We start from the raw sequence: 15,161 nt of genomic DNA, 5'->3' as shown, positions 1-15,161 counted from the left end.
AGCAAAGTAGATAAAAAGTGTGAAATATCCTATTGTTAAAAAAGGTAAGATGTATAAATATGTGTCATTTATATTAAAATGGTGTAAGAATAAGGCATACAAATTTAGATTGCTTATAAGGAAGGAGTGAGAAGGGCAGAGGGGGGAATACCTCATTCCATTACATGGAACCATATACATATTTTAGGTAATAAAATAAGATTTAAAAAGTAAAGCTTAAAAGTAGAAAATAAAAGGAAACAGAGTTAACTGTATATTAGTAGCAGTGGTTCTCAAAGTTTGATTGTGTTCAACAAATGTCTGTTGATATGTGCACTGATGGTGCCAGAGCCCTGTAGGTAGAACTGTTTATGCCTCACTAGGAATCAGGGTAGTGGTACCCATGGTACCTGGTAGTCACTGCATTTGTCATTACCGTGTTCTTGCAGAAAAAGGTCAGTTTTACTTAAGAATTTCCTTGATGAAGCAGTAAAAATGGTTAATTTTAGAAATCTTTATTTTTAATATTCTGACAAAATGGGAAGGAAGTACATGTACAACACTTCTGTTACTTACCAAAATATCATGGTTATTTTTAGAGCCCATGTGCAATTGTTATGAGTTGTCAATTGTTTTTTCATGGAACACTATTTTTTCTTAAAAGACTAAATGACAGACTACTTAGAATTGGGATTTGGCAGACATGTTCTCAAAAATGACTGATGTGAGTTTGTATTTCAAAGAAAATAGTATTTGTTGGGAATGGTAGAATTTGAGCTTTTGAACAATTAGGATTTATTAAATTAATATATCATTGTGACCAATGACAGTTATCCAGTACTTAAAACTTTTGTGATTTGATTGGTGGTGATAGTAATGAATATAATGTATCAACATTATATAGTGAAATACACTAACATTTAGTGAATGAACCAGGATTTCCAGATTATCAAGTGCATGATGTTAAAAAAATTCCAAGTACAAGATAGACTAAATTTGAATTTGACAGAGTATTAACATTTTATGTGGTTTTAGATTCCGTGTTTCAACTAACCTTTAAATAAATACCACTTGTTGTTGTGTTTGGTATAATATCAAAGAAGAATATCCATAATAATTTGAAAGAATATAAAATATCCCTTTCTTTTACACCTACCTATCTTTGTGTAATGAGATTTTCATATACTTAAAAATAACAAATAAAGAACAAGGATTCAGCTGTCTAATACATAAAGTTTAACTTTTAAACTATTTGAGGTGTACAAAATTTAGTAGCTTTAAGTACATTTACAATGTTGTGTAACCATCTATTTCCAAAGCTAGATTTCCAGAACTAGAACAAATTCTAGGTATTTCAAATGAATGAAATCATGCAGGGTTTTGTCTTTGTGTCTGTCTTATTTTACTTAGCATGTTTTCAAGCCATGTTGCAGCATCCATCAAAATGTTATTCCTTTTTATGGTTCAGTAATATTTCATTGTATGTACCACATTTTGTTTACCTGTTCATCCCCTCTTTGCTTCTGTTTACAATATAGCAGCATTTGAAAATATAATTATTTGTTGGTAATTTCAACAGCAGATTTACTGATTAAATAGTAAATCATACTGTATAGAATATAGATAAGTATAGAACATGGATTATGGGGCACCTTTCCCTTAATTTTTTTGTAATCTAGGGAAGTAGAAATTCAACCTGGTATTTGAAATTCTGAGTCATTAGTTGAGGTAATTTAGTCATTTAACTTTTGCTTTTCCCACAGTGTTAACAGTGCTGGCTTTATAAAAGTTAACTTCATTGAAAGTTTAAGCTTTGTTTTTTTAAAACTATTAATACTTACCAACATCAAAGTTGTTCTCTCTCTACGGTTATTTTATAACTTTGTTTCAATTTTATTGAAGGCTATTTCAGTCCTAGTATCCTCTAATTTTATCCTTTACCTTCATTGACCTGGAATTTAGCACAGTGGCTGATACAGTAGTAGGTGCCTAATACATATTTATTGAATCAATAAATGTTCTTAGCTATACAATTACAAACAGTCTTATATATTTTTTCACATTGTACCACTAAAGCCATTCACTGCAGATTTTACCAGTTTAATTCTCATAACTTACTCTAATTTTCAGGTTCTTAAATTTTATTTAACTTTGTTTTTATATATTAACAAAGATTAGGCTTTTGCTTTTAAAAGTTTTAACACTCAAAATTTTCAATACTAGTGAGCGATGTTTTTAACCTTTATTAAGCTTTAGAGCCAAAATGTTAGTGAAGGCAATCATTTTCTGGTTCTGTGCTTATGAATCAGATTGTAAGTATTTCTTTGACTTAGGTTTGTGGTTTCTTGAGCTAATTCAAGTGATGCAAAAGATGAGTCGTTAGGCGTTTCCTCTCTTTTAAAAGCCTATTTTGTATTGTATTGTAAACAGGTTTTCTCCAAGGAAACTTTCCCTACAGTCTCCCCTCATCGTCCCCTTAGGAATGAAATCCCATCTGTATGTACTGATTCTTACACATTTCGGTATTTGTTGCCCATATATGTGTTGGTTTTGTTTTTTCAAAATATTCCCAGAGGTTTTGTAGTATTTCATTCTGACTCAGTCTTTCGCTAATAACTAGACATTTTCTTTTAAGTTACTCTCCACCTACTTTGGGACTTGAAAATACTTAGTCTTCTATTGGTTCCTTCTGGCTCTGAGTACATGAGTAAACGTCACATGCATGTGGCATTGCTTGTCAGAGAGTGGAATTCTAAGACTTCCTCTTTATAAAGAACAGTTCAGCTTCTGTGCTGAGCAGAGGAATGGTCCTAGGGACAGTTCTGCTTCCACCTAATAATTATGGTAGAGATCGGGACACGTCGCTTTGCTGTCTGTGCAGTGAAGCCTCGGAAACTTCTCTACCAAACGTAACAGGTATGGTTCAAAAGTGACAGTTTGGGGAGGGTAGATAATCACATGTGAATGGAGATTTCAAAAAATCAATTTAATTTACTACTGTTATCATCATCATTCTTGGCCCGTGAAATTTCATGTGCTTTTTTCCTGGTGTTAATAAGTTCTTATTGAAAGAGAATAAATGAATAATATGTAATATTTTGTGGTATTAAGATAAATATGTCTTTGAAATTAAGTTAAGCTATATTGAGAACTGTTGATTTATCCAACCACCTACATAGTTTTTAAGAGAGGTATTAAAAGTATTAGCTTCTTCAAGCATATGCTGATAAAGTAGAATTCTGGCAAGATATGTATTTGTAAAATACTTAGAAATGCCTAACCTGAGAATTTTTGTATGTCAATTTCTCCAGTTACTACCCAACAGACTTCTAATTAAAGTGATAAAAGTTTGTGAATGACTGGTGAAAAGTTTTTAATAGTTCCTAAATTTAATGTTTAACTTTATGTCTGAATTTGGTTTTGAGTTTTATTCTGTATTTCAACTTGTTTAATCCTGTTAATTTACTTTGTACAAGCTATTTCTGTGTTTTACCTTATTGTATCTGCAAGTGTATCAGTAGAAAAAAGTAATAAAATTACCTTTTCTTAATAATCATAATATATTTCTGTTACTGGGGTCCTGTGTTCTGTAAGTGAAAATCAGTCTTCAGTTGTCTCATCTTAAGTCCACGATCTACCTTTGTAGTAGTGATTAATGAAAGATGAACTTGCTTTCCAAGGTAGTTACTATATAGTAGTTACTTCATGTTTAAAAAATAAAACATTCCCAACCTACACACTTGGATTTGGGCTGGTGCAGTACATTTGAATCATCCAGATTGTGTCTGTCCTTAAGCCAATGAAAAAGTAACATAGACTAGACTCACTGGATAACATTGTAACATTTACTTGCTCCTCCTATAGTTTGTTTTTTCCTCCCTTATTTTCCTTTATTCTTTAGCTCGTTCTCCCCCATTTAGTTCTTTACCTGTGGTCTAATCCTTGTTCATTCTTGGCCTCAGGAAGTGTTTGAATGTTTTTGTCTTTAAAATTTTTCCTTTTGTTTGTGGGTAGGTGCTAGCGGGTAGGACAGCGTTTAAGTGGATATCCTGTGCAGACTGATTGTACAGGAAATTGACCTTTAGTTCCTTGAAAACAAAAGAATGAGTGGGAAGAAAATAGAAAGGAAGGAAATGAGATCTTTGACTTGACCAAAAGAGTGGAAAATCAGCGATGGAAAGAAGGGGACTGTGGAATAAAAAGGATTGTTTTCCAAGTTGTGGTTCTTTGAGTACTTTGGCCTCAGAAATGACTTTGATTCTGTATATATTATTTTCTATATTTGAGAAATATACAATATATTGGCCTGTTTATATCTTTTTAAGTTTAAATTCACTTGTGCTGTGGGTCTCATCTCTTTTCTGCTTTTTTGTCAGAGAAATGGTTTTTAAGAAGCTGACTTGCCTTGAATAGTTCTCCTTTGAGTGTGAGGAAGTTCCTCTTAAGCACAGATGAATCAATCACATGTCATAGACATGTCTTTTGCACATTGATAGTCTGTCACTCTACTGTCATCATTGCAGAATTCCTGCTCATCCAGTTTAAATGCTTTCTCTTCTCTGAAACCTTTCTAACTCGAGTTTTTTCTGTTTTGTCTGCTCATGACATCCTCTTTGAGTATAGCACATTCAAGACATGTTTTTTGAGAGCCTCTTATATACATGCACTGTTCTGGGCACTTAGAATTTATCAGTAAACAGAACAGACAAAAATCCCTGTCCTACTAAAACTGGTATTCTAGTGGAGGGAGTTAGAATATGCATGAATGTAGTAAGTAAGTAAGTAAATTATGTATTTTGGATATATATATTGTGACATGATGCAGGTGTTATGGAGTGAAGTAAATTAGGAAAGACTTGGGAGATGTGGAAGTGTTGTCAGCAATAGATAAATTCTGAAATAGGATGGTCAGAGAATGCTGTACCGAGAGGGTAATATTTGAATGAAGTGTTGTTAGGGAAGACTGTTTTAGGCAGAAAGAAAAGCCAGTACAAAGGTCCTGAGGCAGAAGTGTTCCTGCCTTGTTCAAGTAACTGCAGGGAGGCCAATGGCCAGAATGAGGTAAACTAGGGGGGAGCATAGGAAGATGAAGTGGGCAAGACAAGTTGTGAAGAGTCTTGCCGGCCCTTGTAAGTACTTTTACCTAAGATAGGGGCCATTGAAGAGTTCTGAGCAGAGGAGTAACGCTGTCAGACATAGGCTTTAAAAACTGGCTGGTGTGTTGAAAATAGACAGTAGAGAGCCAAGATAGGAGCATGAAGATCAGCTAGAGTCTAGTGAAGTGACCTGAGAGATGATGGTAGTACAGGGTAGAGTAGTGGAGGGGGTGAGAAACAGATAGGTTCTGGATATATTTTTGAAGACGGTCCCAGTAGGATTTCTTGATGGATTGGATGTGGTATGTGAGCGCAAAAAAGGAGTTCTGAGTGATTCCAGAGTTTCGTCCACCCATTCCCAGCTTTTTTGGGATATAATTGACGTATCACATTGTGTAAGTTTAATGTATACCAGGTGGTGATTTGAAATTTATAATCATTATAAATGATTACCACTGTAGAGTTAGCTAACACACCCACATCATGTCACATAATTACCATTTCTTTTTTGTGATGAGAATATTTAAGATCTCTTAGCAATTTTCAAGTATATAGTACAGTACTATTAACCATAGTCACTATGCTATACATTCGATCCCCAGAACTTAAATATCTTGTAGCTACAAATTTGTACACAAACTTCCAGGGTATTTGGCCTGTGCAGCTGAAAAGGTGGAATTGCCACTAACTGATGGGGAATTCTGTGGGAGAAGCAGATTTGGGAGAAAGAATAGTTTTTTGAAGTAAGTCTAAATATGGCATTTGCTGTTTATGGCTTGATAGGGTTTAAGAGTTGGCTTCAGCATCTGCTTAATTACTATTTACAACTTGGTCGCTGATAGTACAAAAAAGTTTTTGTTACTATTGGTTTTCGTTCCTCATAATTTCAAACAAGGAGGACTTTCTTCTATTTAAAAATAAGGAAATGTGCTTGAACTGTTTAATATCATTAAACAGGTAACATGGTGATGTGTGTCACTATAACTGGCAAGAAGCATTTATCAGTGTGGATCATGTGAAACTCAGTATAGAACCTAATAAATGCAATGAATATTCTCCATACTTCTTTTTGACAGTTGATTTTAATAAGGGATTGGCATTTTGTAGCCCAATGGAGACTGCTAGAGTAGATCATTTTTATTAGAATAAAGAAAAGCATAGTACATGTGACCGTTTTGAAAGATGTTTTATATAGTATATGTTTTGTTTGGTAATCCTAATTGGTATTTTTAGTTATATAATATAGCTGTTCCCATTCATACTAACTCTGCACTTAAACAAGGAGCAACACATCTGTTTCAAGTTAATGTTTCAGGATATTTGGATATATCTTAAGGTTTAATCATAATATATTCTTCATGTAAAACAAAGTGTAATTAGCTCTGAACTTTTAAACGTATTCCTGTAAGACCAGGAAGGAAGGTGATGAAATGAAATAAACTCTGAAACTGGAAATGTACAGATTCAGCCTACAACAGAGATTTCTATCCATGTCATTAGACAGTTATAAATCAGTCTTTAAAACATTGGTTAATGCTATTTTAAGATTAAAATATATCTAATCTTATTGTTTCCTGTCACTTACATTTTTGTGTAATTTGGTCATTCACTCACCAGTTACTGAACACATACTATGTAACTCTTGCTAGAAAAAAGATATAGTTCTTATGCCGAGGAGCACATTGTGAAGTTTGGGAACACACATAAACATAAAGATAGAGGGTATTAATGTAGCAGGTGTAATGTTTCTTCATAGCACAGGGAGGAGGAGCATGTGAGCCTTCCTAAGGGAGGTTAAATTGGAGCTGAGTGTTATAAAATGAGTAGAAGTCAGCCAGTCAAAAAAAAAAGGTGGGATGATGTATTGCCAATGGGTTTCAGCCCCGGGCAGGTTCACCATGGATTCAGTGTGACCAAAGAAATGGATGCAAGGATTATACCCAACTTTATTCCCACAGTGGCAGGTCAATCACTAGAATCCAGTTCACTCAGAGCGAGTCTGCATATAGCAAGCCAGTCTCTGCCTTTGGGCCTCTCTGCCCCCGTAGCCCTCTCAGTCTCTGTTCTTGGTGCTGCCACCACTCCAGTCTCATCTCTGCTCTCCTGCAGCCTTGCCGCCATGCCATCATGTCGTCCAGACCACTGGGCAGAGCTCTTTATATAGAGTCAGTAGCAACATATTGCCCACACTTATGTAGTGAGCTAGCCAACCAGGGCAGATGAGAATCCTGGTCACAGGAACTTTCATTTTATCCACAGATGAGACCACATTCCAGGGAGATAGGACTGTATGAACAAAGGCAAAAAGGTAGGAAGCATAATGGTGTATATTAAAGTTTAAAATTTGAGGTGTGGAGTGGGAAGAGGTAAAGCAAGAGACATAGGTGGAGACCCGATCATGAAAATCTTGAAGGGTCATTTGTTCAAGTATTCTATTCTTTCCATCAGAAATTACATTTCTTTCTTTTTCTTGCCTATTTGCTCTAAGACTGCCTGTACTATGTTGAATAGGAGTTGTGAGAGTGGGCATTTTTGCTTCATTCCTGATCTTAGAGGAAAAGCTCTCAGGTTTTCACAAGGAGTATGATGTTTGCTGTGGATTTGTTATATATGACCTTTATTATGTTGAGGTATGTTTCTTCAGTGCTTAATTTGTTGAGAGCTTTTATCATGAAAGGATGATCAATTTTGTTAAATACTTTCTCTGCATCTACAGAGAAGATAACATAATTTTTTAACTTTCCTATTAATGTGTATCATACTTTATAATTATAATTATGTAATCTTAAGTTTCCCATGTTCTTAAAATTTCAGGTTTTCTTTACTATAAAGTGAAGGGATTTTATTAGATCAATGTTTTTCATACTGTGGGTTGTAATTTCTTAGTGAGTGGCAAAATCTATTCAGTAGATGGCAGCCAGCATTTGTAAAAACACAAAGAAATATCAGAGGGTATAACATATAATAAGTACTATTTTCCCAAACTCTTGTTTCCCTTATATATGTGTACATACTGAGTCATGATGTAAAATATAAAATATATTTTTTCACTGCGGATTACAACAAAAAAGTTTGAAATCCAAAACCTTGAAGGCCATTCACAGAGATTTGAGCTTGATGGTGAACTATTGAAGAATCTTAAGAAGAGCTGACATCAAAAAAATTTTTTTTGTTTTAAATAGATCGTTTTGCCAGCTGTGTGGAGGATGGATTTGAGGGAGACAAGACTGGAGGCAGTAGTCCAGGTGAGAGATGATGGGAATCTGAAATAAGGCATTGTCAGCAGAGGTGGAGAGGAGGGAAGGGATTTGAATAGAAAACCACAAATTTAAAGATTTTTCTTCTTCTAATATGATAAAATCTATTTTAAATTAAAAATGAGTGGAGATAGAGACCTTAAAGAAAAGTGGTGTTATATGACATAGGCATTTGGATAGTGGCAGATAGCCACTATAGAACAGTTACAGATCAAGAAAATTACTACTGGAAGAACAGTATATTTTTTTGTATAATTAACCTGGGCTGTGAGAAGCAGAGATCACGGTTTGTGTAATATGACTAAATTTAGGAACCATAGCGAGCCTTGGAGAAACCAGGTTTTACAAAGCTTTAGTCAGTATACGTGGTAAAAACTTAGTGTATGTTGGTGATACTTTCATAGGCGTCAATTAAAGCGAAGATATTTTATAAAACTGTACCACCTAAGAAAAGAAACTAGGGTAAAAAAAATTTTCATTAAAACAATTAACAATTACATGTTATAAACAGTGCTTGGTAACAGTTATTTGGAAATGCCAAGAGTATTTTGTATTAAACAAAAACATTTTTTCTGTTTAACAGATAATTAAGGATTTTTTCTAGAAGGATTATTTCTATAATCTTTCTATATGTAAATGAAAGGATTTATACAATATGTACATATATCTTAAAGTCTGTTACCTTTTCTACAATTTTTTTTACATGGAGAAAGTAAAGGAAGAATGGTAGGTTGGGTGGACTTATAAAACATAACTGTTCTTCCTTAAAACTGCCATTACCATCACAGCAGAGTGTCCCATATGTTTTATAAAATGAATTGCTATTTCATTTTAAGACTTTTTTTCATTTTGAGAAAACTGCTTTTCCTAATCATTTATTTCTGATTTTGGTGAATGCATGTAAGTTGCGGCTAAAGGCTCCTTTTGTGATTTTTATCTTTTTATATTTTCAGCAAGTAGACTTCTCTCATGCTTAGGAGACAGTGCCATTTGTGTATGTTTCATGACTTCACAACTGTACCTACAGTTCTTTTCTACCTTGGGCTGTCAGTGTTTGCCAAAATACCTTGTATATACTGAATTTAAATTGTTGAACCTAATATGAATCCTTTTCCTCTTTATGTCTTTCAGAAGCCTTGCACCGTCCATATGGTTGTGATGTTGAACCCCAGGCCTTGAATGAAGCCATCAGGTGGAGCTCCAAGGAGAACTTGCTCGGAGCCACTGAGAGTGACCCTAATCTCTTTGTTGCACTTTATGATTTTGTAGCAAGTGGTGACAACACACTCAGCATCACCAAAGGTTAGCTTCTGTGTAACATGCATTTTTCAGTTTGCATTGGTGGTTAAGAAATAAAGGGTTCTGATTTGATTCTGCTTCTGACTAAAATTAGCAAGTGATATGGGCCCAGAAAGGTGCATTTGGTTGCCTTTTTTCTTTTTTTAACCTGTATATGGGATAAAGCCACTTTGTCTGCTTTATAAAGCTTATTAAGGATAAATGAGATGAAGTACTTTAGAAAAAACAGTACACTATTTATATAGATAGATAGATAGATGAACTTTCCTCATTCTTAGAATTCTGTGCTATGTGTAATATGCCAGGATTCATCTGCCACATAGGGTAATACACTATGTGTCTCTTCTGATTAAACTGTGGTTGTCATGTTGCCAGATCCCACTGCTACTCAAAGTGTTGTCCATGGACTGACTGCCTATTTAAGAAGTGGTCATTACCAGTCTCCAGTGAGATTAAGAATTTGCACCCAAAATGTAAACCAGCCGCATCACTAACTGTACTAGTCATTATTTAGTTCAGATAACATTTTCTTTTTTTGGAGCCAGACTTCCAGCATAAAGAAAGTAGTCCAGTGGTGCACATCTTGGCACAAGCGCCTTCTCTTACTGTGGACCTGTTCTGAGTGGTGCTGGCCTGAACAGTCATCCCTCATTTGCGTTTATATATATAAATAAAAGGAGTAGTAGGAAGGGTTTCCATTCTAGAAATACTCTCCAGAGAGCAGTGGTTTATTTCAGTAGTAAATTCTTTTAAAGGGAACACTAAGAACATAGCCAAGTAAAATAAAACCATCCATTATTGGTTTTTTGAACAAGAACTGAAAGTATGAAACTTTTATGAGAAAGAAATAAGAGTATGGGACATCCTCATTGTGTACATGAATTGGATACTAATCTACCTAAACTTGTGTTGTCTTTTGAACCTATGAAAGCCTACTGGGAAGAAATGTGTTTCAGAGTAATGTTTAAATGAGATTGGAACTTAAATGATTATTTGTCAAACATATGCCTTTTATTTGTAAGGTTCAGAATGAGATTATTAAATAGGAGTGGATATAAGAAGAAGGCCTCTACTTAGGGAATGTTATCCTCATATGAAAATTTTATATACATCAATTTTTCAAGTCTAGTCAGATTCATCTAAAGCAGAAATCCTTAAAACTGAGTTTCTCAAATGGGTATAGATGTGTTCCAGAGTGGGCATGGTGGCATGTGCACATGTGCCAGGAGGTTTCAAGGCATAGGAGATGTAGTGTTATCTCCTCCAGTCAATTTACTTAAAGATTTTGATACTCTGAGGAGTAGGAGATAATGGTGGTTTGGGGGCAGGACTTACATGTGTGTGTGGGATGTGGTTACTCATTGAAAGGAAAATTTTACAGTTTTAGGAGAAAACAGAGGACTTTATAGAGTGGTGGTCTCTTTGGGCTACAACACACTCTTTACCTGTACTGATACTTAAGTGGAGAAGTTTGTGAAGTGGTGACTCAGAACATTCTTTCCTATCAGTTTTCATGTCATTATTTTCCAAGATAGCTCAGTAACCAAGGAAACATTGATAAAGTAAGTCTGTTGGTTCCTGAGTTACTGGTGACAGCAGCCACTAGTGTGCAGATCAAGGAGTAGGATTTCCTCTACTATGGCCAACAGTGATTTTTTCTCAAAACTCTTGATGTCAGATTTTTTTTTTTTTTTTTTTGATGTCAGATTTTTATGTCAGGTTCTATTAATATAAAATGGTACCATGCTAAAGCTATTTTATTATTTTAAAAGATAAAATACATTTTAGAAATGAAATACCAATACTGATTTTAGTTCCTCGTTTGAAGGTTATATTTTGCTTGAATTAAAAAACAAAGTTCTCCCAGGATTCTTTTGTCAATAGGGCCAAATTTAGATCTAGAAGTGTGACCCTGCTTAGTCCTACCCCTGACAGTCTCCATGGTACTCAAAACTTCCAGAATAGAAAATTCTCCTCCTAGTTGTCAAAAAGAGAAAAAAAAAATGAAAACCTAGGATGTTTGACTATACCCTAATATGACAACTTGTCATTTCCAGTTTTTTTGGAAGGAAGCAACAGTAATATATGTAGTAAATAAAATATTTAGTCTTTACTTCTATATCTTGTGGAATAATAGGGAAAAGCTACAGAGCAAGTTTTATGTAGTTTTCTAGCAGCACTAAGATTTTTTTCTCCTGCAGTTATGGTTGGGGAGTATTTATCTTCATACTGGTACCTTTGCACCACCACACCACACACATTACATTCCTGTCTGTGTTTACATATGTACACTTTTTATATATACATATGTGTATGTGTGAGTACAAACTGTTTTTTCTCTTTGAATGCCTCACATCCAGATATCTCAGGTGAGTTAATGGGGACTAACAGAAAGTTATCCTATGGTAAACATTCTGTAGGCCACTGAAAAAGTGAGATGGCTGCCAGAATAATGATCTTGAGCTTTTCTGCAACAGACTTTGCCTGCTTGCTACTCGGCTGTGTCCTTTTGACTGATTCGGCTTTCTTCTGCTTTCTGACACTGAGAAGTGGGTGTAAACTCTGTAGGAGAGCTTGCATCTCTCAGAGATAGGGACCTAAGGCCTTATAAAGATTCTTTAGATGATCAGTTATTACTAATTGTATCTGTCTTGTGCTGTAGATATCGGGGCAAGGTATATGTTGAGGGAGTCTAAAGTCGATGTTCACAATTTCAGTAGAGAAACCAAGGACATTGATGTTTATAGCAAAGATACCCTAAGAAACTTGAGTCTTGGGTTCCACCCTCAGACTCAACTTCCCTTCCCACACACTAATTTTAGAGGAATGAAAGGAATGATTTATTCTTCATGAGGAATTGAAGGAAATTGAGAAACGATAAGTGTTCTAAAATTTGAGTCCTAGAAAAGATTGTGCTGTGGGAGTCCTCACTGCCCACCCCCACCCCGCAAACAAGTTTCTTTCTGAAAATATGCTGAAAACTCAGTGTTCTGTGCTTTTATTTTTGGTTTGTTTTTTGTTTTTTACACCGATGGTTTTGTTGCCTTAGTGCCAATTGAAATTGTAGAAGTAACTTTGTATTTCACATGTCTTATCCCTAGTCCTTGATGGTTGCCACCACTGAGCCATACGTAAGGTAAATTTCTTGGCAAACTATTTTGAGGAAAACATGAATTTTATTTTTTATTTTTTTGAAGGATGAGACCATGTCATTTCCCAGCCTTTTAAGTACCCTTTCTATCTATCACCTTATTATCATACATAGAGTTTCCTAAGGACATTTAGTTGATGTAAAACCTTTATAAATTTGTAGTAAATGCCAGAAAGCCATCTCTCACTATGCTTTCTTTGTTTAAGCTGTAAGCTACAGGGATCAGTTAGGATACAATGAGCAGCCAAGTTTGTTTTCATTATTAAAAAAAACTTTGTGGGCATTAAAGTTCCTTAGTATGTTTTTCAGTGAGTTGACAGTAAACTGCTTCTGTTTGAGATAAAATCTTAAAATCTTTTCTTTCATTCTGTGATTATTTCATGGCTAGGTGAAAAGCTCCGAGTCCTTGGTTACAACCAGAATGGTGAATGGAGTGAAGTTCGCTCTAAGAATGGCCAAGGTTGGGTGCCAAGCAACTATATCACCCCAGTGAACAGTCTGGAAAAACATTCCTGGTACCATGGACCCGTGTCACGCAGTGCAGCGGAGTATCTACTCAGCAGTCTCATCAATGGCAGTTTCCTGGTGCGAGAGAGTGAGAGCAGCCCTGGGCAGCTGTCAATCTCACTCAGGTATGAGGGGCGTGTGTATCACTACAGGATCAATACCACCACGGACGGCAAGGTAAGACCGGCTGGCAGCCAACTCGGTGCAGACTGGCTGCTCTTTAGGAGCAATACTTACAACGTCTAAAGAACATAGTTCTCATTTCTGACTTGAAATAAAAAAAAAAATCTCTGACGTGAGTTTGGGTTATCCGGCATGGTAGACTTGCTCTTTTCAAAACAATATGGTAGTAGAAATTAAAAACAGCATTGTATTAGTTATATGATAGGCTAGATTTAAAGGTGAGAAGGAAAGAAACTGCTGTAAAAATTAACTGGTCTGATTATTGTCAATATACAAATAAGCACATGTATATCTAATGCTATATAGAATTTGTAAGTTAAACCTTGTATCTTTGAAAATTATTATAATCTCTACTAGAAAATTCACAGAGGAAGAATGTAGGCTTCTGAGATTGGTGTTCATCAGTAATGTATATTAACATAAATTAATCAGTCATTTAGCAATTTACATGTTGGAGAGAGCAGCCATTTTAGAATATTGTGTTTAAAAACTATTTTACTTTATAAACTATAAGCATAAGCTTATGTCAGTTCTATTTAACCATATGTTTAGATTGAATAATTTCTTCTGTGTTTCCTTGCGTTGTGCATAGAAGGGGAAAAGCAAGACTTGGGAGCAAGCTGACTGGGTTTGCTGTGTAACTCCATTTGTGTTTTCACTTGGTGACCTCACATAAGCCTCAATTTCCCATCCCACTTCATCGAATTGTTGGGAGGATTAAATGAAGTAATTTCCACAAAACATAAATGCTGGTACAAAATAGGAAATAAGTAAATGATTAATTTTTGTCTCTTTTGCTCCACCTAACAGTAAGTTGTCTCTTGATGAAACCAAATAGATAAGTGATGATGTAATAGAGGCCCAGCAGCTCTAGTTCTGGTTATATACCCAACAGAAGTGAGTGCATGTGTGTACATAAGACATGTATAAGAATATTCAGAGCAGTATTATTTGCCACAGCCAGAAACTGAAAACCTCCAACTGTCTAACAGTAGGATGAGTTAATGAATGGCAATATATTCATAAAATGGAACCTCATACATCAACAGAGGTGAACATAGTGCTACACATACTGTCAGGAGACCTGTGGCCTGCCAACTGCCTGCTTTGGTAGAGAAAATCTTACTGGGCTTCAGCCATACCCATTTGCTTATGTATTGTTGTGGATGCTTTCTCATTATAGCAGATTTTTTGTTGTTTTTTTACACAGCCACAAACCTAACATATTTATTAGCTGTCCCTGTACAGAAAAGTTTGTTAACCCCTGTTGTAGATGAATGTCACACATGTAAAGCCTAGTGAAAAGGATTAGTGATGGCTGGGGAATGGGGGTAAAGGGAATGGGAGTGATTGCTCAGGGGTGTGGGTTTCTTTGTGGAGGGTGTATTCTGGAGATAGAAGTGTGATTGGACAATCTTGTGAATGTACTAAAACCACTGAATTGGACACTTGAAAATGATGTGCTTTATGTAGGTGAATTATATATCACAATAAAAAAAACAAGTGAAAGCAGATACAATACATAATGTATGATTCCATTTGTGTGTAATGCAGAAGTAGGCAAAGCTAATCTAAGGTTTTAGAATGGTTAGCTTTGCAGGAGTAAATAGCTGGGGGTGAGGGAGGCTTCTGGGGTGCTGGTAATAATTCTCAGTGTGGGAGATATGTACATGGTAAGTTCACTTCATA

At 35.3% G+C, this 15,161-nt stretch overlaps 1 protein-coding gene across 6 annotated transcripts in view; it reads left to right on the top strand.

Moving 5' to 3' along the window:
* The window catches only part of ABL2 (ABL proto-oncogene 2, non-receptor tyrosine kinase), a 137,871-nt gene that overhangs the window by 93,394 nt on the left and 29,316 nt on the right, over window positions 1-15,161 (top strand). For 4 of the 6 annotated variants that reach the window (XM_037022407.2, XM_037022409.2, XM_037022406.2 and 1 more), the window contains 3 exons: window positions 8,258-8,320; window positions 9,464-9,634; window positions 13,171-13,466. In XM_037022407.2, the coding sequence (XP_036878302.2) occupies window positions 8,258-8,320; window positions 9,464-9,634; window positions 13,171-13,466 (530 nt within the window). Of the gene's footprint in view, window positions 1-1,550; window positions 2,896-8,257; window positions 8,321-9,463; window positions 9,635-13,170; window positions 13,467-15,161 lie in introns of those variants that run through there. The other 2 variants (XM_017653733.3, XM_017653735.3) reach the window with 2 other exon arrangements.

This window comes from Manis javanica, chromosome 11 (assembly GCF_040802235.1).
Source record: "Manis javanica isolate MJ-LG chromosome 11, MJ_LKY, whole genome shotgun sequence".
Taxonomy (NCBI): domain Eukaryota; kingdom Metazoa; phylum Chordata; class Mammalia; order Pholidota; family Manidae; genus Manis; species Manis javanica.
Note: the sequence above shows the minus strand (reverse complement) of the source record. Positions and strands in the feature narration are given on the sequence as shown.